This window comes from Crinia signifera, chromosome 5 (genome assembly GCF_055691185.1).
Source record: "Crinia signifera chromosome 5, ASM5569118v1, whole genome shotgun sequence".
NCBI classification, from domain to species: domain Eukaryota; kingdom Metazoa; phylum Chordata; class Amphibia; order Anura; family Myobatrachidae; genus Crinia; species Crinia signifera.
The window spans coordinates 105,472,864-105,497,179 of NC_139221.1; the positions used below are offsets into that span (position 1 = coordinate 105,472,864).

The following is a 24,316-nucleotide window of genomic DNA, read 5'->3' on the forward strand; positions in this document are numbered from 1 at the left end:
AGGGTGAAGATGCTTCTCTGGATGTAGTCAGAGCCTTACAGGTTTATGTTAGGCGAACCCAACATCTAAGGAAATCTGACAGCCTTTTTGTGCTCTACGATGCACTTAAGAGAGGTTGGCCTGCGACAAAAAGGACTTTGGCAAGATGGATTTGCTGTACAATTAGGGAAGCCTACTTGTATGCACAAAAGAAGGTACCATCGTACTCCACTCCACGAGGTCAGTAAGTACTTCTTGGGCCATGGCGAGAGGTGTCTCCTTGACACAAGTGTGCAAAGCGGCTACCTGGTCGGGATCTAGCGGCTACCCTGGTCGGGATCTAGCACGTTTGCAAAGTTTTATCGGTTTGATACCTTCGCCAGCTCGGCTACGGCTTTTAGTAGGGCAGTGTTACAGGAGCCCCAGAGCTCTCCCGCCCGGACTTAAAAGCTTGGGTATGTATCCCCACATGTAATGACTGCAGTGGCTCCTGCTGCATGTAGGTGAAATAAGGAATTTGGTACTTACCGATAATTCCCTTTCACCGAATCAGCAGGAGACACTGCACGCCCACCCAGCACTGGTTCTCCTGCCATGATGTTAGTGTGGTTTGTGTGTGTGAAAGATACGTTCTTTCTATTGTTGCAATGTTTGTTGCATAGTTATTATTAGTACATAGGGATCTTTTCAAAAATCCTATGTGTTATGTTTTGTTAGTATGTTCACGTTATGTGCATTGTCTACTAACTCTGTTTATGTTTTAGCTCCGTTCCCTACCGGGCAGGCCCTGGTCTCTCTTCTCCTCTCGGACACAGTTTTTCTAAGACTGGGGTCTGGGTGGGGATAGAGGAGGGAGGAGCCTGCAGCAGTAAAGTTTTCTTAAAGTGCCACTCCTCCAGTACACCTACTCTATCCCCACATGTAATGACTGCAGTGTCTCCTGCTGATTCGGTGAAAGGGAATTATCGGTAAGTACCAAATTCCTTATTTCTTCCTTTATCATGTTTGTCATAAGATGATTTGGAAATACATTTTGTCATGTTGTATTCACAGTGTATGATTTGTGTATTTCTGTTAGCTCAAAATGTCCAAATAAATAAAATAGAGATGATTTCAAATGTGTGCTATTTGTGTAGAATGCTGCTTAAGGTCCCACGTGAGAGGCTTTTTGTGCTCTAGGGGAAAAAAAGCTCAAGGATTATAGCAGGTACAATAAATGGCTTTTACAAATTGAGCATAGGGTAGTTGAAATCTTTCTCCTAAATTATTATTCGTATTCATGTCAAAGAGACGCATACAACGTTGTGCTTAGTTATATTGTTGTGTTCCTAGTTCTGGTAAATTTGCCTTACCTGAGTTCTCTCAAAATGAAATCTCCATAACTTGCAAACCCAAATTCAACATGAAATCAACCACCCAAGCACATTCTGTGACAAAAAGTGGATGGCACATTAGAGATTACAATGTTTGCCTTTAACCCAAATCATTATAGCAAGGAAACCTAGTAAAAATCCAGTACAAGGATCTAGTGACACAGGTGATCAAAGTAAAAGTTTTGTAGTTTAATTGACATTTATGAGCTAATCCTTCTCGATCACAATGCGTTAATCTATTTCAGTCTTGTCAACATGTCGGAAGGTGATATGTACTGTACTTTTTTACCCACTGTGGGCAAACTATTTCTGTGATATCACTTTTTTTTAATGACATTTCACTGTAAAGGGCCCACACACTAATAGATATCTGATCAAATTTCCTTTGAAATCCAGAACACACCTGATCATGGCCACACACAGAACGATTGAGTGAATGATCGGGGGGTTCAGTGTGGCCATGATCAGGAGTGTTCGGGGGTTTGCCCCCTTAACTGCACCCTACTGCTGCAGCTCCGCACCCCACCACTGGCAGACAGAGATGCCAGCAGATGGCAGTAGACTTCAAATGAATAGGGTGGCGAGGCGTTGAGGTACGCGGTGGTGCAATGGAGATGCTGGTGCCAGGACATGGCCAGATCATTGATCTTGCCTACATATGGAAATATGTGGCCATGATCCTGCACGATGGGTTGTTCATCTTTCTACCTACTGAAGAGATCAGCAGGCTCAATGTGCGACCCATGGGGATCTGCATTGGATTGCCATCATGGCAACTCACAGTAAGTTTTTAAATGATTGGTTGCTCCTATCGGTTGGAAACTGCCATATTGTTTAAAACATTTTACCATGTGTGGGCACCTTTAGTCTAGTAGTGGAGCTACCAAAATGCTCTAGGATTTTGGTCAAAAGAAATATATATATATATATTGATGTCTGATTTTTATCCTTTCCGTTTTCAGTGTGACAGATATTCATAGGTTTTCTCAATAAACTAAATTATCTAACTTAAAGTCATTTTAAACACACCAATAATCTAAAGGTGAACATTAATTTAAACTAGGTCATTGTGTTTGTCATGTCTGACCTTCTTTGCATTGGTGTGCATGCCTCCATCTTGTTGCCAACGGAAAGTTTTAGAAGGGTGAGTGCACGTCTTATCTAACTTGTACCCACCCAGCCGATGACGCTACATTAGTGGCTGGTGGAGACCGAGTGTCCTCTAGTAAAGATGGGACTGCAGAAGAGCATTCTAGGTATTGTTAAATTGGATTGAAAACAGCTGGCTCAGGAGTGATGCTTAGGGGACAGGCAAGAAAGAGGCTGAGGGGGCAAACACAGGCAAATAGACACGTGGGAGGGCATGAACAAATTAATTGATTAAAACTGTTTCAACATTGACTAAATTTGTCCTTTTTTATTGGAATTAGTTTGATGGCATAGTTTTATTCTGGGTATAATGGCTCTACTTGCTGCACTGGAAGAGTTGGCAGAGATAGAGAAAAATAATGTAGTAAAATAATCTGCATAGTTGTGTTATTATTGTCTGTTAGACGGTGTACAAGTTGCAGGAGGGAACCGTTGCTTACTAATATGGAATTTGCTAATTTGTAGAGTAGGTTGTTTGTAGTTGGTTAAATTGTGCTGGAACTTGATCTACTGTACAACTATTATACAGTTTTAAAACCCATTCATATGCTTGTGGAACATGGTTAGTAATTGGACAGACAAGAGGTAATTGTCTATTCTGAATGAACCAGTTGGGATGGATCACTCTGCATCCTGTAATCAAGTTTCCCTAGTTACCTGAAGGAATAGCATAGATTATCTAACATACAGTGGTCATCACAGTATTACAAAATATGGAAGTGGTGGATGCCTCACAAGGTTCATCTTGTATACTAATTATCATTTTAAATTGCTTGCACTTGTTAGCAGGTATTCTGTGTTTTTGAACGTAATAACCATTTCTGGTTGCATCTCCTATATACATAGATATTGGTAGAGGAGAGTGCTTTCCCTTGCTGCATCTGTCTTCTCCTACCAAACAAAAAGTCCTTCCATGTCCAAAGACACTGCCACTGGTCAGTATGAAACTTTCACATCCTACATACAGTGCATTTCTATATCTGTGGTAAACCAGTCCAGGGTGGTCCATATTGTTAAGTAAATGTGTCTCCTTCCTGACCTGAATAATATAGTAATGCAGCTTACATTGGTGATTTCGCGCTGCATCCCAGGAGGTAACACTGGATCAACTGCGACACCATTGGCTGGGTGTGTCCCCATCGAGTTGCATATGCCACCCCTGCAGCTACAACACTGAGACTAGGAAATCACCGCCCTCCAGAGATCCTAGCCTCATTCCTCCCGCACATTGCAGGTGACTCCTCTCTGTTTTAGACTGCTGCCGGTCTGCACATGCACAGGATGGGTCCGCTGCATGCACAAAGTTCTAAACATTGGTACTTTGGAGATATTCATCACTACTCCCTCAGCACCTGAGTCAGGCCCAAAAGCACATAAAGATTTTAAATTATCACCAATTTTACGTAAAAATTATTATACCCGGGTCAAATAGGGTTTGAGGTGACCGTATGGTTACAAAAATGGGACAGACAAGATGAGCCAAGTGTTTTTAGTCTGCCATCAAACTGTGTTTCTCTGTTCCATTCTGTAGTAAACCATGCATTATATCAGTGTGCAGTAGATGAGGAAACTTGTGGAATATCTATTAAACCTGGTTTAGCTTTGTATAGGAGATTGTACAAGTTGCAAAATAAGCTTAAGGACACCAGTAAATTAGGAAATTAGTCCAAGCATAAGGTGTATGGTCCTTATTAATCTCTTCTATAAGACTCTCTCAGCTCAAATAAGGGAAATCATTCTGTTTCAAAACAGGGTGATTTATCAAAATGTCTTATGAATGCAAAATCTAAAGTTATTGAGCACAAAACTGTCCCCAGGGGTGTGTCGCGGGTACCATCAATATAATGGGTTTCATGTGCTGCTGCCAGACCAGAAGCGTAGGCTATTGTCATGAATGCATATAGAATGACGTTGCCAGTGTGAAATAAATCCTATTAAGAAAATGCTGACTTTTGTAGAAGCTTTTTTTTTTCTTATGCAAGAGCAACTATTATTGCAGACCCAAAAGACCATGTTTGCAAAAAAAAAAATGTATTCAGTGGTTTTCTAGATGAACCCTTTGAGTGCCTAAAATATCCCCTAAAAGTGCCAGAGTCGCTCACATTTGTTTTACAAGTTCCAATAGAAAATGTTGTCTAAAAATAAAATATTTCCTACATAAAGTAAACCTTACAGGTCATTATGATGTGAGAATTTTTTTGCCAATTTTTACACCTTTTTTTGACAAATTGGCAATCAAAGGGTTAAATAAGCGATCTAACAGTACCAGTTTAAAAAAAACACCACAGAAACTTGCCCTTCTATGATAACCGAGTCTTTCAAGTCCCTATTGATGTGGGTGAATCCCAACTGCCTTATGTAACTGCAGACTGAAAACTGGTCCACAGGATAAATATGGTGTTCCAAATATTAGCCACACAATTTGTGTTTTGCTTTTTGTGTGGTCCAAAGGCCCTTCATTTGTTGTATTTGGTGCAGTTTCTGTAGTCCCCGCTTTCATTTAGCGCTTTTACTATACAGTACATCTGATATCTCCTGCTCCATAGATCCTAAGCCATATGAAAGCTGATCAGCAAGTGTCTCACTACATGCCTGTGCTAAGACTTTGTGGTGGTGGTGGGCGTCCCAACATGGGCTGCTCCTCTATATAAGTAATATACTGTAAGAGATTTGTTAGAAAGCAATTTAAAGTAGAAAATGCCTTTTATGGATAATAAGACTTTTGCAGTTTTATCCTGTGAGAGGTGCACATAGGTAAAGCCAAAGTGTCCCCCCTACAAATGGCTGGGTTTTCTGTTTGCCCAATATTTTAAGCATTGTACATTAGGCGGTATTCAATTGTTTTTCACTAATAACTCTGCTCGCTTTACACGGCGGTGGTGAGCTGAAAAGCACAAATGCGTAGCTAATCCTAAAAACAATTGAATATCTCCCTACAACCTTCTGTCGCTTTAGACAGGAGATCGAGCGTGATTTAACAATTTAATACCACCCATCGTCCACGATAACCATTTCCTAAAATTAACAACCAGTTCTTTTATATATCGTATGTTGTCTGTTTATCTGCACTTAACAATTAGACTACAGATAATATTATTAAATGAATTGCAATTTGCCTTTAATTAGTGATGGGGAGGTGGGTGTATGAACTGTTACCGTAGAAATAAGATGTTGGCTATTCCAAAAATGGGTGAAATATGCCTCCATATAATAATGACATTTATAAAATGCAAGTTATTTTTTTTAGTAGGTATTTTGCAGAACAGAACTATGCAATTTGGTGTAGGCCTTAAATTCCTGCAAAGAAATGTATAAAATGTACACCAGACAATATGGGCTTTATTTACTAAGATGGTTGTTCTATTGAAGATGGGATGTTGCTATGGTCAACCAATCAGATTCTATCTATTATCTTCTAGAAGTTGCTAAAAAAATAAGTAGTAGATTCTGATTGGTTGCTATGGACGATATCCCATCTTCAGTAGAACTCCATCTTAGTAAATAAACTCCTATGTGTGTAGCCACTCTGTTAGGCTTCATTTGTAGTTGGGAGCCCTGTAGCTACCCATTAGTAAGTGTTTTATAGACCCAAATATTTATGCTTTAGTGTTACATACTGCAAACGCCTTATGCAGAGTTACAAATTGGAAACCATTTATTTTCTCAAGTACAGTTCATCTTTATGTAAAATGAAAGAAATCCTGTCCATTTGCAACCAGATTGGATGCCTGTCCGTTTGCAACCAGATTGGATGCCTCTATGTTATTTCATACAGAGGTATGTGTGGTACTGTACCAGTATGGCATGACCCTGCATCTTGCGGTACCTATGTTTTGTCTGGGTGTTCCTGTTCTATTCCCATTGTCTTATCAGTACTGTTAGCGTAATGGCCTCACAGCACTGTGGTCTTGGGTTCCTGCCAAGCCCTAACTGTATGTAGTTTGCATATTTCCCCATGTTGCATAGGTTTACTCCCTGTACTCGGCTTCCTTTGACAATCCAAACATATACTGCTACGTTAAATTGGCTCCTGACAAAAAGTAACCCTAGTATGTGTGTACATGGAAGGCAATATGTACTGTAAGTTCCACTGTGGCAGGGACTGATGTAAATGGTGAAATACTATCTGTTAAGCTCCCTGGAATATGAATGTGCTATTTAAATAACTGTTGGTAATAACAATAATAATAATAATGACACTGCCTGTCTCTAACCTAAAACCATTCCATGACTGCTCATTGACTTCTGTAAGAACCGCACGTTTCCTGAAATGCTGAAAGATTGAGTCTGAATGTTTGTTTCTCACACTTGGTTTTATCACTGCCCACTTCACATCACGTGACAAACCTAAAGAAGAAGAATATGAAGATTGAATACAACAAAGGTCTCAGCCTTAGTCAGTCAGCCAATTCCTTAAATCAGGGCTTGACAATTTTTTTTTTAAATCTAGGGGCCAGGACGAAAGTGTAGGAGCCAGATGCACTTAAGGCTGCCCAAACACAGTGTGATGTGCCTGGGCGACAGAGGAGAGTAACTGGGTGAGGGGGCGGGGTGTGAGGTGATGGGGTTTGCGAGGGAGTGAGGTGAGAGCGGGTCCAGTGATCTCGGCCAGTTAAGTGTGGGTCCTGGGGACCCCTGACTTTATAAAGTTGGGGTTCTTCGCCGCTGTTACTGGGTCCCATCGCTGCTGCCACTACACTGTTAGGATAGGGGAAGGACGCTGTGCTGTTAGGCGAGGAAGGTCGGGCAGTGCTTCCTGCGGCTGTGCTGTTAGGCAAGGAAGGTCGGGCAGCGCTGCCTGCGGCTGTGCTGTCAGGAGAGGGGGGCTGGGCAGCACTGCTGGCGGCTGTGCTGTCAGGAGAAGGGGGGTCGGGCAGCGCTGCCTGCTCTGTTGGGAGGTGGAGGTGGAGATAGAGTGAGGGGTTGGCAACCCTGGCCCACGACCAGATTCTGCTTCCTTCCTTTGTGGCAAAAAAAATCTGGTCATCAGGAAGCAGAATCTGGTCGCCCTGGTGACCAGGATGCCAAGATCGATCTGCCAACAATTAACCTCTTTCTTAGCTTAAAAAAGTAGTTTGCTTGGCTAAGTGTATCACTTAAAACCTGTTTAGGACAATGGACAACTAAAAACCCCATGAGCAATGAGCAAGTTATTATCATAAACGCACAGGTAAGTGCTGCTGTATATTACTCTTGTAACAATAGGGTGATATAAGATTTCGTCAAACTTAATAGGCATATATTATTCGTGTTCATTCTAGCACCTTTCAAAACCCGTGCAGTTGCTCTTTCCAGCCTGGGGTGTCACTGTCTGCATTATAAGTGGATCAATTGGGTAGTTCAATAAAAATATTTATTTATTGATAATAAATAAAATACGATGTAGCAGCAAATGTAAATCACAATATACAATTTAAAATGCACAAGTAAAATCAATGATGTTAATATGGACGGAGGTTTTATACTTGGTATGTGGAGTCCCACTGGTTGGTACCTGGTGGCTCAGTGATGAAATGATCATAGGGTCCCTGGTGTATATCCGGACTGGCAAGATGTGGATCCAGCAACATGTTAGGAAGCTCCTGCCTAGCCTGACTTTGTTGGACTTGATATTGGGGTTTTTATTTGGAGTACTCAAGCTTCTTATCCCAAGCGGTTCCCTATCCCTGGATTCTGGCTACAAATATTCCTAATACACCCAATATTTCTTGAACTTGGACACCACCACCTGCTCCAAGTCTGGATATAAGGATTACACAATTGTGAGGATGCCTCTTGAATGAGGATTACATTTTACCCACCAGCGAAACCTTTCCTGCGGGTTTATGGACTCCCTCAAAAACTTCTTGCCAGTCCGGATATACACCAGGGACCCTATGATCATTTGATCACGAAACCACCACGTACCAACCTGTGGGACTCCACATACTAAGTATAAAACCTCTCTTGTCCATATTGAAAACATCATTGATTTTACTTATGCATTTCAATTGTATATTGTGATTTACATTTGCTGCGAGATACATCGTATTTTATTAATTATCAGTAAATATTTTTATTTTACTACCCAATTGATCCACTTATACTCATTTATTAGCGCTCCACCAATCGCCCTTTTCTTTTCTTGTGTATTTTCGGGGATTAGACACCCTCTAGTGGGAGCTGCTTGACTCTTCAACCCATTCAGGCGCCTATTTTTTTTTTCCAGCCTAGGCCGGAAAAACCTCTATTTTTGACATCATAGAGACACCTCTTTATACTGATTTGGGAATTCCCACTTGGTGGGAGAGTAGAACTTGCATCAGTAATTTGGCTTCTTCTGTGTTCTTTGAACGTAGCACTTTTAAGATGCACAAGATTGGTCTACTACTTTTTTATTCAATTTCATTTGTTAATGTTAAAAGCTTTGCTAATTTTGATGATCCATACAACATCTTATTTAACCATAGAAATCAATTTTGTTTGACAGAGTTGTGCAACCTCATCAGGAACAAATGTTTGATGATGAAGAGCTGCCTACAGCAACTGCAGAGGAGGAACAGTCTGGTCCAGCCCGGAGAAAACGCCAGCCAAGCATGTCTGAAACCATGCCTCTGTATACACTTTGTAAAGAGGATTTGGAGAGCATGGATAAAGAAGTAAGTTAATGTATATGAATTTATGGTGATTGAAAATGAATTGTTAATATTTCATTCATATGTCAGGTTATACAGTATTTTCTTACTTTATTTGAACGGCTAATCAATGTGTAAACAAAATACGTAGCAATTTTTTTTTTTATATATTATAATTTCTTTCTTCTGCATAGGCAGCCTTATTCAGCAGAGACAGGGAAAACTGATGGCATCAAAGTATATAATATAATCACTCTTCCTTGAAGTTTCCTGCCTTCGTCTTGGCAAGTTAGGGGGTGAATGGGGAAGCTGTGAAGTTTTATGCTGGATCAGTAAATGTCCTGTTGTCACTAGATTCTGGACTGTCCATGGCTGTCTCCTGTTGGGATTGCTCTCTACTACATAGGGCAGTATTCAATGAGCATTTTCGCGATGTGCAGCGAATCTGGTTTAGGATTCGCTGCACATTAGCCACTGCTCGCCGCGTTCCGGAGCCTCGCCGGCTCCAGTATTCAACGAGTCAGGGGCTCGCTGCCCCTGACTGGTGAATTTTAACTCCTGCGGCAATGCCGCAGGGAGCCCGAGGACGGCAGGAGGCAGGGAGATGGAAGTCTCCCTGCCTGCCCCAGAACGTTTGTGCGGGGGAGGTGGGCTCCCCGGGTGCCAGGCAGCACAGGCTGCCCACCGGGGGTGCCAGCAGGGGACCGGGTATATTCACTACACCCGATCATGCATATGTAATGATCAGGTGCAGTGAATATATGAATATCTAATGAGCATTTCGGCTCCGGCCCCCTGCTGGCTGGTCTGTGTAAAAAAATATATATATTTAAAAAAAAAATTAAATATATATTCATGTGCTTACAGCACATGAATAAAAATAGCATGCCCCTCCTCAGAATAAAATTCCTGATTTTTTGACACCAAATGTAAAAAACAAAACACTTTATTTTAAAAGTTCACATTCCACTTCACCATAAAAAGATAGCGATTGCTACTCGGTGAATCATGGCGAAAAAAACCTTGAAATGTATTCGCCATCTGGTCATTGTATAGGGTGATTCACCGTTTTAGTCAAAAATTTGCCTTACAGCACAAAATCGTCATAAAAACATGGCGAATCAGCCTCATTGAATACCGCCCATAGTTAGTAGACCTGGTATGTCAGGCCTAGGTTTATCTGTAGATGTGTGCTCCTGTGCATGATTTGTGAAGCAAGACACAGTGCAGGGAAAGATGTGTAGCACGTAGGTCATATGCATGTTTTAAGGGATATTACACTGTTTTTTGGTTTTTTTTGTAGTTCTTTTATACTGCTTTCAGACCGCAAATGTGGGGTCGCATCGGGACTTTGAAACGTTTCAGTCCTGCTGCGACGTTGCATTTGCAGCCTGTTCAGAGCATATCCGCGAACCGGCAATTTTGCCGGCTCGCTAACGTCATGTTGGCATACCTCCCAACTGTCACGATTACAGCGGGATTTTCGGGTCCTGTCCCGCTGTCCCACCCGCGGCAGGCATTGTCCCGCTGCAGGGGTGGCAGTTGGGAGACCCCCCAATCTAGTAGAATAGACGCTGTGCGCATGCGCACAGCGTCTATTTTCGTATGAAAATGAGGTTGCGGCTAATTAGCATAAGCCGCGACCTCATTTGCATACGCCCCGCCTCCTTTTCGCCGCGCGAGTGTCCCTATTTCTACAGGTCAGAAGTTGGGAGGTATGTGTTGGGTAGTGGCGGATCGTCATCGGGGCGGGGGAGGAGGCAGCGCTTAGAGCTGGTGCTGCTCCAAGCGGTTAGCTGTAACCAGTAACCCCTTTCGAATCGCACCAATTACCGGGTAAAAACCGGAATGAACCCGGTCATTTTGTTCCCGGCATGTTTTCAGGCATATTACACATTAGATTAAGGGTTTTCCTTTTTTTAGTACTCTTATACTGCTTTCAGACGGCAAATGCAGGGTCGCATCGGGACTTTGAAATGGTTCAGTCCCGGTGCGACCCTGCATTTGCAGCTTGTTCAGAGCGATCAGCACACCGGCAATATTGCAGGTTCACTGATGTCATGTGGGGGCATGGTGGGGCAGGAGGTAGTGCTTAGAGCTGGCACAGCTCCAAGCCCTGCCGTCTCCATAGTGAGAACAGGAAACGGGTCGCTCGACCTGATTAACCCGTTCACACTGCACAGCAACGAACTGGTAAGAACCCTTCTTTTTACCTGGTTCGTATTGCCATGTTGCTACCAGTTAGCTGTAACTGGTGACCCCTTTAAAATCGCACCAATTACCGGGGTCGAACTAGCAAGAAACCGGCATGAACCCGGTAATTTTTGCAATGTGAAAAGGGCTATTAATGAGTCTGTGAAAGGGAAAAAACCTGAAAGACACACCATGTTTGTGTAGTGTGTAAAATCATGTACCTAATACATAAATCTTTGCTGCAGTGGTACCAAACAGCCTTTGGCATGCCAGGTCATGCTAGACTCTTCTTGCATAGAGTCTCTTTCTTCACTAACAATACAGCTTGAGGAGACTGCTGATTCACTTGATATATATGTACAGTATATCTGTGTGAGATTGATTCTCTGCCTTTGTACATGAAGTGCTATAATGTAGCAGCCACCGCTTTCTTCCAATACAAGTTCTGTTCTGCTTACGGGTGTGGATCGTTTTATCGACCACACTTAGGTCGACACAGTTGGGTCGACATTCAACTAGGTCAACATGGTTGAAGGTCGACAGGTGTTTAGGTCGACATGGGTTAGGTCGACAGGTTGTGATGTCGACATGGGTTTTTTCTCAGGTTTTTTTTTTTACCTGAATGACGACACAGTCGACATGGACACAGCTGGGAGTCAATCACAGCCCCTCGCTTTGCTCGCGATGCTTCGGGCACGGTGCCTCACATGCTCTGGGCACACTATTTTATTCTCCCACCACACCCTAGTGGATGGTAGGGCATTAAATACCACCCATCGGCACATGTCGGCTCAAACAGTGAAAAAAAACCCATGTCGACCTGACAACCTAACGCTATGTCGACCTTCAACCCTGTCGACCTAGTTGCATCTCGACCTAATGATATACGACCATATATCCTGCTTACAGGGTATTTGACTGAGACTCAGTATACCTTAATCAGCAAGATCTCCTTGTATAATTGCATTACGACTAAGACACAATTCAAGCAAAGAAAGACGCACAATATTAGCAGAGCAGCACGTGACCGATCGGCTCACTCACTACAGGCATGTCGCGCTGCGTGGCATATTGAGGCTAGATGAATGAGAGCACATCTGTATTTGTATTTATAGGGAAGCTACTGTTTGTGTGGATTGTATCCCAAAGGAAATTATTCATGAGCAACCTCCAAAACGTAAGGAATAATTGGATGGTATACTTTGTACTCGGGTAAGAGCGGCCTAATTAAGGGGGTTAAATAAGAAGGTCATCCTTTTAGGCAAGGCTGTCCAGTGGGAGAGCTGCCATAAGTATATTCAACTCTGATCTTTTTTTTTTTTTTTGTTCCCTGAGCAAACTATTTAAATAAGTAGTCGTTCTAGGTGAATACTCTCCTTTTCATTATGAAGAATTCCGTCTGGTTAACAATGGCTCGTCCATTTCAAGTGGAAATATTGTTCATTTAGAATGTCCTTTTGCAGACAGGTACATGTGAATACCAACTAGCATAGATGACATTTTGTTAGCTTACTATTTCTAGAAGATCAGTATTGATGTAGTGTCATGGACTGTGCTTATTAATTTGTATGAGTAATTCTGCCTGCCATGTATTGATTCGCACTGCGGTACTCAATCTTCACTTGACAACCAACAATGAGTGGGAACATGACCTGAACAAGCTGTGGTAGGTAGAAATTAGAAGTCTTAGGCACTTTAAATTGGCATATTCAATAGCCGTGGTAAAATGTTGAATTAATGTGTCTAACGCTCGGCTATGCTCCCAATTTTACCGCACAACTCAATTGTAAAAAGTCATCACACAGTAATTTTATGTGATATCAAACATGTTAATTATGGTGAAAAATGGGGATATCAGCCTATACCAGGAGAAGTGCAAATGAACTTTGGATAACCGTATTGAAATACATTATATGAGGCTCTTAAAATGTGTCTGTAAGCTTAAAACCACCTGTCTCATCAATTCAAAACTCCCATATATCCCACATCAGTTGGTGCATTCTGCAGAAAATTGCATCAAGAAAAACATGTCATTATTGTTGTGGAGGGTGTATTTATTTTTTTACTAACAGGTCCCCATACATTAGGGCAACATCTCCCCCTTCTGAGAAGTCGCCCTAAATCTGCCCCTTGTGCTTCCCGGGCAGCAGGATCGTATGCAATATATCGCATGTGGTCCTTTTGCATGCGATCCCAGCAAAAGCCTTCCTGACGAAGCAATCCAGGAGAGTTCTGTAGCCGGTGTGACTCACAGGCTTCTGTGCGATGAGCACTGGACTCCGTATCGCTTCGAACCAGCTATAAGTCACCTTTAATTTGGCTATTTTCCTGTGATTTGATCACAGGAAATCACTGGAAAAGAACACAAATTGCAGGTGAATTGCCTAGTGTATGGGGACCTTAAAAGCATATTCCAGACATTTGGGTGGTCTCTCATCTGTGTAAAGAGTGTGCTGGGACTCCCCAACAGTTATTGTCTAGTGTCACCCCTATTCCCAACATGCTGCTTTGGGATTTCCTGTTTCTTTAGAGCAGCTGTTCTCAAACTGTGGGTCCTGACCTTCTCATCATGGGGTGGTGACTCCATGTTGCTGACCATCAAGCTGATGGCTCTTCTAATCGCAGTCAGTGATTCAAGGAGTCTGAAAAATCTGTTTAAGAATTGTTATATTAGACTCCTCCCATCATTTTTTGCCTTCACAATGCTGCCATGTATGTTCTGTCTACTGACTACACATGTGGTGACCTTCTGTAGTTGCTTGCTGTGGTCCCATAATTATTTTTATTGTCCCAGAGCAAACTAGTTTGACGACCCCTGCTTTAGAAGTTACTACCCAGTGGGACTACATCGCCCAGCATGGGTTTTCGGCTTTGCTGGGTCTGTGAAATAAACCTGCCCCTAGCAATGTTTCAGTGTAATTTTAACAGGGGCTGGGTAAGGGGTGTGTTAGTCTTTCCATAACATGTGTTGCTGAAAGCTCATGGAAGCGGTGTGTATTTGGTAGCACCAGAGAAGTGAGAAGGCAGTTGGCGCTGCAGGACTGCTGGTGTATCTCCGTAAGCTGCAGATGACCAGGCATAGTTGTTTTCGTCCTCTATAGGATGCCATCTTATCTTTTTCTGTAACATAATTTAATTGGCCGTCAAGATCATCTTGTTTGTTTCAAAATGGGCAGCTTTCATTGATTTGGTTTAAAAAAAACAAAAAAGTCCTTTTGAATTTGAGAGTGCATAGAAAATTTTGTGTACACTTTTAAAAGAACAGAGAGAGAGAAGGGCAGATGTACAAGGCCTTGGGGAGAGTGCAAAAGTACCTACCAATCAGCTCTTGACTGCTACGTTACAGGCTGTGTTTCAAAATTGATAGGAGCTTATTATCCTTTGTATATACAGTGCCACAAGGGATCCGCAGCACACCTTTACAGAAAGGAATAAGCAAAACCATGACTTACAGTTGAATACAATAGAGGACAAGTACAGGGTACATAACCATGATTATGGTATAAATTATCTACAGTGTCTAGGTCTACAATCATATGGTCGACAGGGTCAAAAGGTCGACATTGAAAAGGCCGACAGGGTCCAAAGGTTGACATGGTCAAAAGGTCGACATGATTTTTTAATGTTTTTAGGGTGTCTGTTGACATGGACACTGTCTAAGTGTACCGTGTCCCCTCGTGGCGCTTGCTGCCCACCGGGACCAGCAGACCCTCCTTTCTGCGGTCCGGGCACTTCTCCTATTAGAATGCAACTTGCAAAATGGCCATTATTTAGGATGCAAGAGGAGGTCGCCGCCTCCCCTAGCATCTGTAATAACCGTGTGCTGTGAGGGGGCGGCAGCTGCGCTATAGTCCTTTAATAACAGTCTAATTAAAATTTGTCAATGTAAACGGTCCTTTTGGGGATAAGTTGTTGGTGGAGGGGTAACTGGGATAAGGAGAGTTCATTTTACTGACCCTACCTTTCCATACTCACAGGGCAAAGCGGTATCCTGCTCTGATGTTTCTGCCCTGTGTGCGAGTCCAGTACTGCTACTCTCAATCACCGCACTCCATCGCTGCTCTGACTTCGGCTGTCTGCTCCCAGCACACAGCTCACAGCGTGAGTGAGATCTTCTTGCGAGGCATGCAGCAGATTCTTTTTGAGGTTCCACGTCTCGCACACCGGGCAGAAACATCAGAGCGGGAGGCCACTCTGCCTGTGAGTAGGGAAAAGTAGGATCAGTAAAATTAACTCTCCTTATCCCAGTTACCCACCCACCAACAATCTATCCCCAAAAGGGCTTAATAACGGTTTGCTGTGAGGGGGTGGCCGCTGCGCTGATAGGCTCTACCCCAATCTGTCACTCTGACTCCGCCCAGCATTATACACAGTTACTGAGTGACAGATCTGGGCTAATATATAGGAGATGCTTCTTAAATACACATTCAGAGATGCTACTTCTGATGTTATTGCAAGTTTGGCAATTTCACATAAGGATTCATCTTGAAAAGCTGACATAAGTCCTTGATTCATGCATTATTGATAGCTCACCATTAAATAGATCAAATAGCCATGTATTCTGTGTTCTTTTTGCATAAGGTTTTAGGAAAGCACAACTTGATTATAAATAATTCATGTTGCTTAATACAAAATCATACTTGCAGTTTTAAGTATTGTGACCCATGAGATAATAACATTGGCCAAAATTGCATTTCAACAAGCAAAAGCAGACGAAAACCTAGTGAGGATTGTTCCGTTTGTCAAAATGGGACAGCTATTTTTAGCAATTTTATTTTCTTTCATTTTAAGTTGTTGCGTTTTAGCCGATACTTGTAGAATACAAATGTAGCTGTTGGAACTGATTGCAGTAACATATCTAGCAAGCTGTGATTATTTCAAATGGTATTCTACATAGCTGCATTGTACGGCCCTACGGTACAGTTATGGCATTGATCATAAATAAATTATCTTTATATAGTAGTAGAGCAGCATGACAGAAATATATCCAGCAGATACTTTCTCAACAGGCTTTAAAACTACCATTTTGAGTAGGTACTTTAGATTATATTGAACTGTTACTCTTGTTTCAACAATGGATTGTTTTTTTGTTTTGTTTTAACCATTGAGGCTTCTACCAGTAAATGCCCAAAGCTTTGTATACACTAGAGCAGGGGTGGGGAACCCCAGGCGTTGTATGAATTCTCACGAGATTCCTCTTAATCGACAGCAGCCGGAGACTGTGAGTCCTATTCAGCGGCAGCCGCCGGAGCGTGGGACGGCTGCAGCAGGACAATTTGTAAGATACATTTTTACATACAAACGGCCCTTGGCACAAAAAAGGTTCCCCACCCCTGCACTAGAGTGTATGCCGACTGATCCAAGGGAACAGACCAGCATATTGGGCACATTATCTAGTGTGTACCCAGTATATCATTGAAGGTGCTAACTCTCGTGGGTCGTTCGGAACATCGTCTGTCAGCCCTACATTCAGGGCTGATGGGACATTAGCTAGGACTATGCTACCGAATGCTACATGGCCCTATTATTGCTCTCACCGCGTTATATTTTCTTGCTGATGTCGGGCTGAGTGCACATTGTATAATGTGTGCCCAGTATCACAATTTCAATGTCAGTAGTGTTTGGTTGGCTTATTTACAAAGCGCTGTGGTTCTTTACAAAGCAATGACCAAACTAGTAAGTAAGTATGATTAATATTGCGCACATTCTCCAGCAGGACTCAAGACTCAATACTAATCATCTGGTGTCACTGGGGGCTCTGCAGAGTGCTTGCCCATACTGGGGGCTCCTGCAGTTATCCCGCCCTCACTCGGGGGGGAGGGGGGGGGTTATGCAGGGAGCCCACTCTTTTTTTTTTTTTTTTTTTTATGCTTGCCCATACTGGGGGCTCCTGCAGAGTGCTTGCCCCTACTGGGGGCTCCTGAAGGGAGCCCGCCCTCACTCTTCATTGTTTTTTGTTGAAAACTAGAAATTGATTTGTTTGCATGAAAGTTTCTGTGCTCTTAATAGTCAATTGTGTCAATATCAGGGTGGAAATTTGTCAGCACATCACATTTGATGGGTTCATCCATATTCTATTTAAAGGGAGATTACTCTACAGATTACACTTATTTTTTCCATTTTAGTAGAACTTTATCATGTAAAACAAGAAACCAAAGTTGTAATACTGTAAGTATACTGCTGCTTTGTCAGACTCGGCAGAGGCAAGCTGCTGAGTGACTTCAATACAGTCTCTGTAATTTTGCAACTTCCTATAATGTAAGAGCTGTCGCACATGCCAGTTACGTTCCTAAGTGATTGTTTGTGGAATGAAAGGAAAAATATATGTGCATATGCCTATGATTTTCAGCAATTAGCCTTCAGCATTTCAATGATGCCTTGTGTAATTTAGAAAAACAAGCCCCTTGGTCTTAATGTTGGGTCTCTCTGTGATTTCCGGGTACTTTTCATTTGCCTTTCTTGACAGTTCACCTATGTGCTCCTACATAAAGATTACACAGCAGGGGCACCTTCTACTGAGGGTGTGCAGCACAGAACATTGACCACGCATCGAGTGGGTAATAATGAGAGCTACTTATGTACCCTGTGGTGGCGCCTTTGAGCCTACATTTGTGCTAAACCTAAATATAGCAGAATAAATGAGGGAACAGCAGGTTTCTTTTTAAAACATAACCATGTTATTGAATTTTTATTTTTTACTATTTCTTTCTACTTTCACAAAATAATGACTTATATTGTACTTTCGCCTCCTCACCATTCTGTGCCTCCCATCTTATATTTATATTACCCAGTGTAGCAAAGTTGAGGTTTTGTGCTGTACTTAAAAGAACGTTTAATCTGTTCTAACATGTGTAAAAGGAAAATTGTGGAAAAACTTTTTGTGAAATATGAATATTTTATTTGATTTAGCATTTGTTAGGGGTTCAGGGGGGCAATTCAACCTTGGAAGTAGCCTTGTTATGTTTATACATACAAAACTGCTATTGTGGTAATAAATATTTATTTCAGAGAAGGTCAGTAACTGCACATCATTATGTTTTAACGAAACAATCAGTATCCGCTTTATTGGCCAGGTATACTTGCTTATACTAGGAATTAGATTTGGATTGCTGTGCAACAGCCAGGGTGGGAACAAATAAACAGTGACAGTACAGATATACAGTTATGCCCAAGTACATCGTGGCTGTATATTACACGTACAGATATGCGTATCCTGATGAGGGACATTGACATGAGGAACGTATATTTACTGAGCTGTGCAGCACCCAGGCAGACATTCAGCAGCAAATATAAACAAGTAAAAAAGGTTAAGCGCCCAACAGTTAGGAACAAAAAATTGGATATAAAGTAAATCAACTCTTACTTCAAATAACGATGTTCTTCAAACAGATCACAATATCTTATACAAATTTCCCTCCGTAGTGGATAAATATATGCAAAAGAAAATTTATATGACAGACTGTTAAATTGTCCGGCAAGGGTACTGAAAAGTTTTTAAGGGGTCCCAGGGAATAAACCCTTATGATTCCTTCTCCTTCTTGCACCTCTTCCCCTTGGTGGCTGTTGAAATGGCTGTTATTGGTTCACCACGTGACACCCACAATCAACAAATGAGATGCGTACATGTATGCTTACATGTAGATGTATCTGACTAAGCACATCAAGGTTTCTTTCACATCAGTCAAGTTCTTTTCTCGCTCTAATTCCTCCGCCCAGGATGGGTACATAAAGTGTAAAAATACAAAACACACAATGTGTAGTCCTATTTGGATATCTGGATTTTTTTCTCACTATAAAACCCGGGAAAACACTGATTCTTTCCCGAACCACTTCCCTTTAGTGCCTGTAGGAATAGCTGTTACTGGTTCACCACGTGACACCCCAGAAAAAATGGTGCATACATGTATGCTTACATGAACGAATATATGACTAAACACGTCAAGGTTTCTTTTGTACGTGTCTCGCTTACTTGTATGCTTACTTCAATATATATATGACTCCTCTCATCAAGGTATCTTTTTTTCCACCAAAACACGACTCCTCATGACACCGTAATAACTTCAAAACGGTCTTATTTATTGGTAAAATCCAGCAATAATAAAATTTCCACAATTTACACAAACAGCCTGAACCAGACCTGGACTGTAACCAAGAAAACACCTCCACTGGGAGAAGATGGAAATAAAACCCGGGATGCTCACCAGTCTTGGTAGTTCCGGTATAAGTGCAGGATCTGGATACAGTGGTGACAACACCGCACCAACGCGTTTCGACCGGAGGGTCTTTTTCAAGGTGGTGTTGTCTGGTCTCACAATGTGGGTTTAAATACCCTCTAAAAGTCACTCCCTCTGACACATGCAGATGGGCGTGTTACATTCAATTCAGTTAATTCTCTCTTAAAATGGCATCAAATCTATACAATAAAAATGAGGTGGTCAAGCAAAAACATTTATATATTTATAAATATAAAACGAGCATAGGAACTGGTATAAATTTAGTAAACATTAAAATGAATCACAGGCGGAAACGGAAGTATATATATGGGCATCACGCCCTGTGGGTAGTATAACCCTCCGCAATTTACTTATACCTTAGGTGCCGCTGCTAGACTAGGCTAGTTCCTGGGTTCAGCCTAACTACTACCCGTTTTCTCCTTTCCGGCTGTTATTTTCGTCGCCGCGTGCGTCACATCCGGTGTACTGAAGTCACTCCGTGCTTCTGGACCGCACTGTGACACGCACGGACATCTTAGGTGGGTGGTTTATCATACGTGAGGCTGAATATCATAAGTGACGTGTGCCTATGATTACAAGGCAGAGACTTTCCATTTGTAAGTGATGAATACGTGCTTTGGACCGCACTGTGACACGCACGGCCATCTTTGATGGATGTGTCTCATTGAAAGGGAGCTGAATCACATAGATAGACAGTTTATGGGCAGTACTGGCACGCAACATTGTGGTTTTTTATAGTGCTTAATTATTGTTGGAAGGAGACATCCACATAATATATGGAACGCATATTGACACGCACGGCCATATATATCCTTTACATAGGGAATAAATTAGGATATCAATTGGTTTTCAAATAAATACAGAAAACAATACGTTAATGGGATATGAATCAATGTGGGAAATTAGGAAAATTACCAGAGAGTTTGATATTTGGTTTAAAGGAACCATTTAATTTCGAAATCCCCATTTAACCCATTGGGGGTAAGGCTATTCATATTATATATGAATTTCATTTCGTTTTGAGCCAAAATGGTTTCAGTTCCCTTTTGTCTCCAGTTGCCTACTATTTTCTTGATCCCTATCACCAGAGCAATATCTTGTGGGGAGCAATTGTGTTTATTCCCGAAATGTTCTGAAAGGAGATGTCCCTTCATCCCCTTTTTTATATTCCGGACGTGCTCTGCCCATCTCTCTCTTAGGGTTCTGCTGGTTTTCCCTATATATTGGAGTCCACACTTGCATTGAATCAGATAAATACAGTTTTTACTATTACAAGTTATGAACTTGTGTATTTTATATGTGGAGTTGTTTGAGGTTGATTTGAATTCCATTACTTTTGTGGGAGTGTTTTTATGTACCTTGCACATTTGGCACATTCCACATCGGTGGAATCCCTTTGTTTTAATTCTTCCTTCCCTTTGTTCCGGGATGGCACTTTTTACTAGGCAGGACTTGATATTTTCCGCTCTCCTGTATACGAATTTAGGTTTCTCTCCGATGTGGGCTTTAAGTAGTGGATCCATTGTCAGAATATGCCAGTGTTTTCTTATCGCTCTCTCCACCTCTTTATATTGATTATTGAACTTAGTGATGAAGGCCATATTGGATTTCTGATTTTCCTTTTTCTCCTTTGGTTTATATTCTAACATGGATGTTCGATCTTTCGATTTCAATTCTTGAATTTTCTCATCTATGGTTGCTTCCTGATATCCTTTTTCTATGAATCTCCTCTTCATTTCTGTGGCTTGTTGTTCAAAAACTTCCTTTTCCGAGCAATTCCTTCTTACCCTCTGCAACTGTCCGGATGGGATGCTCTTCAGCCATGTGGAATGATGATTGCTCGAAACTGGGATGTAACTATTGTTATCCGTAGGTTTCGAATAGTTTTTAGTGTGTAATTTGTCATCTTTGACATAGATATTTAGATCTAGAAATTGTATGGAGGTTTCACTTTTGTTGTAGGTGAGTTTGATGTTATACTCGTTTTGGTTGAGGATGTCACAGAAAACTTCTAGAGCTGGTAGTCCTCCACTCCATACGAAGAATACGTCGTCTATATATCTTCTCCACACTTTAATACTGTCTATGTATATGTTGTTATTCCAAACTGTGCAGTCTTCCCACCAGCCCATAAACATATTGGCGTATGCGGGGGCAAATTTGGTCCCCATAGCGGTGCCCTTCACTTGCTGGTAGTATCGTTCTTTAAACCAGAAAAAATTGTTGTTTAAGATAAATTGGATAGCCTCCTTCAAAAAATCTATCTTCTTCTTTTCCATTCCTCCTTTGATTAGAAAAAATTCTACCGCTGTTATTCCTATTTGGTGGTCTATAATGGAATACAAGGAGGTTACATCCGCTGTTACCAAGATATCTCCTGCTGTCCACGTTATATGTTCGATGCAGTTTATCATGTCTATGGTGTCTTTGAGATATGATTTTATCTTCACTACCTCTGGTTGGAGTGCGAAATCGACAAACTCAGACAGATTGGCTGTGATGGAATTAGTTCCTGCCACTATAGGGCGTCCAGGGGGTTCTTTAATATCCTTATGGATTTTCGGTAACATATAGAATACTGGAAGAGAAGGGTTGTTATTTATGATAAATTTGGCCTCCTTCTCCGTAATGGTCTTGCTTTCTTGATGTTGATTTATCATTGTTTGAAGATTTTTTGCTATACGTGTACTGGGATCGCTTCTGAGGAGGCTGTATGTACTTCTGTCATTCAATTGTCTGAGGGCTTCTTTCTCGTAGTTGTTTTTATCCATAATTACGATACTTCCGCCCTTATCAGCCGGTTTAATAATGACCTCCTTATTTTCCTGTAGTGTTTTCAGGGCTTCTCTCTCTTCTTTCCGCAAATTAGGTTTTTTTGGCCATTTTGGTATAATTTGTTCTAGTTCTTCACACACCAATTTCTGAAAAGTTTCCACTAGGTGTCCTTTAGCGAACGTGGGATTGAAGGTAGATTTCGGTTTGAAATGGCTTGCCAGATCTTGTGTTTGTTGTGGTTCAGTATCATCCTTGGAGAAGAATCTCTTCAAGGACAATTTCCTTGTGAACTTTTGTATGTCAATATATGTGTTGAACTTGTCCAGTTTATTGTCCATAGCGTATTTTAAGCCTCGATTGAGGACTGAGGTTTCGCTGGAAGTCAGTGGGTGTGTACTCAAATTGAATATTCTGTTGTCTTTAACAGTATTACCTTCTTGTACTTCTTCTAAAGGTTTCTCTATTTCTTCTGGTACCAGGGTTCCCTTATTTGAGCTTATTTTTTGCATTTTCCCTCCTCTTTTTCCTCTACGTTTTTTCTTATAGATGACCGTTATATGCGATGTCTTCTCCCCCTGGTTTGATCCAAAAAATTCCTCTGGTTCTTTACTTTATAAGGAGTTTTCCGATGATGAGTATCTTCATTCCATTCATCCCTAGTGATCAACGAAGTGTGGTTTTGTGAAGCATTCTCCTCGTTTCTTGATCTAAAGGTTTGATGGATACCCCTTTTTCCTTGATATCTCTTGTTTTCCTTTGGTCCTCTATTTGTCCTTCTCTCTTCTGGTTGGTGATGGACAAAAGTTTTCCGTTGGTGTATCTTGGTTTGGTTTCTACGCCAATCCTGCAGATCACGGTATCTTTTATAGGGTACACGGGGTTCATAATGATTCTCTTCATAACTTTTATTCATTGTTCTCTTATGGTTGGGTCTCCATGGTGTGGGAGGTACACTTTGACAATCACAACTTAGTTCTCTTTCCATTGAAAAATCATCCTCTGTCCTGTTCTCTTCTTCCTTCAAGGTCTTGTCCCTTACATATTTTTTCTGTTTCCTTAGTATAATTGCCTTTTCTTTGTTCTTTACTCTGAATTCAATGTCTTTTTCGATCTGGCTGTAATCCTCCAGATTCCTAAGAGGTTCTATATTTTTGGTAATCGTATTGATTTCCTCTTCAAGAATATTCAAAGTTTTTTTCCTTTCTTTTATGATATGGTTCATCAAGGAGAACGAACACTCTTCCAGGATCCTTTTCCAACCTAGATAGAACTCCGGAGATTCGTTTTTGCTTGAGGGTTCTTTATTAAGAAGGCCCTTAGGTATCATTTTCTCTAGTAAATATTGTTCCATTGATGCTATCTCCCACCATGTACTACTCTCCTTGGTGAGTGCTTTTTCTAATTTCTCCATCACTTGTTCTAGGCTCTCTTCTTCAATTTCTATTACAGGATGGGTGTCTGTATCAAAAACATGCTTAATAATAAGCTGTCTTTTTTCTCTATAGCCTAACATCCTGCTGCCTGGTTGTACAGATAACACACAGAATACAAATGGGAACAAAAGGTACAACCCTTGGCGCTGGTGAGGGCAGCTGTAACCAACCAGGAGTTATCTTCCTGGTGTAACAGAGGCAAATATAAACAAGTAAAAAAGGTTAAGCGCCCAACAGTTAGGAACAAAAAATTGGATATAAAGTAAATCAACTCTTACTTCAAATAACGATGTTCTTCAAACAGATCACAATATCTTATCCAAATTTCCCTCCGTAGTGGATAAATATATGCAAAAGAAAATTTATATGACAGACTGTTAAATTGTCCGGCAAGGGTACTGAAAAGTTTTTAAGGGGTCCCAGGGAATAAACCCTTATGATTCCTTCTCCTTCTTGCACCTCTTCCCCTTGGTGGCTGTTGAAATGGCTGTTATTGGTTCACCACGTGACACCCACAATCAACAAATGAGATGCGTACATGTATGCTTACATGTAGATGTATCTGA

General features: G+C 41.4%; 1 protein-coding gene across 1 annotated transcript in view; it reads left to right on the forward strand.

Annotated features, from left to right (window-relative positions):
• Positions 1–24,316, forward strand: part of CTDP1 (CTD phosphatase subunit 1) — a 148,753-nt gene that overhangs the window by 79,696 nt on the left and 44,741 nt on the right. Inside the window, exon 11 of the mRNA XM_083187787.1 lies at positions 8,971–9,139. Within this exon, the coding sequence (XP_083043913.1) occupies positions 8,971–9,139 (169 nt within the window). The remainder of the gene's footprint in view (positions 1–8,970; positions 9,140–24,316) is intronic.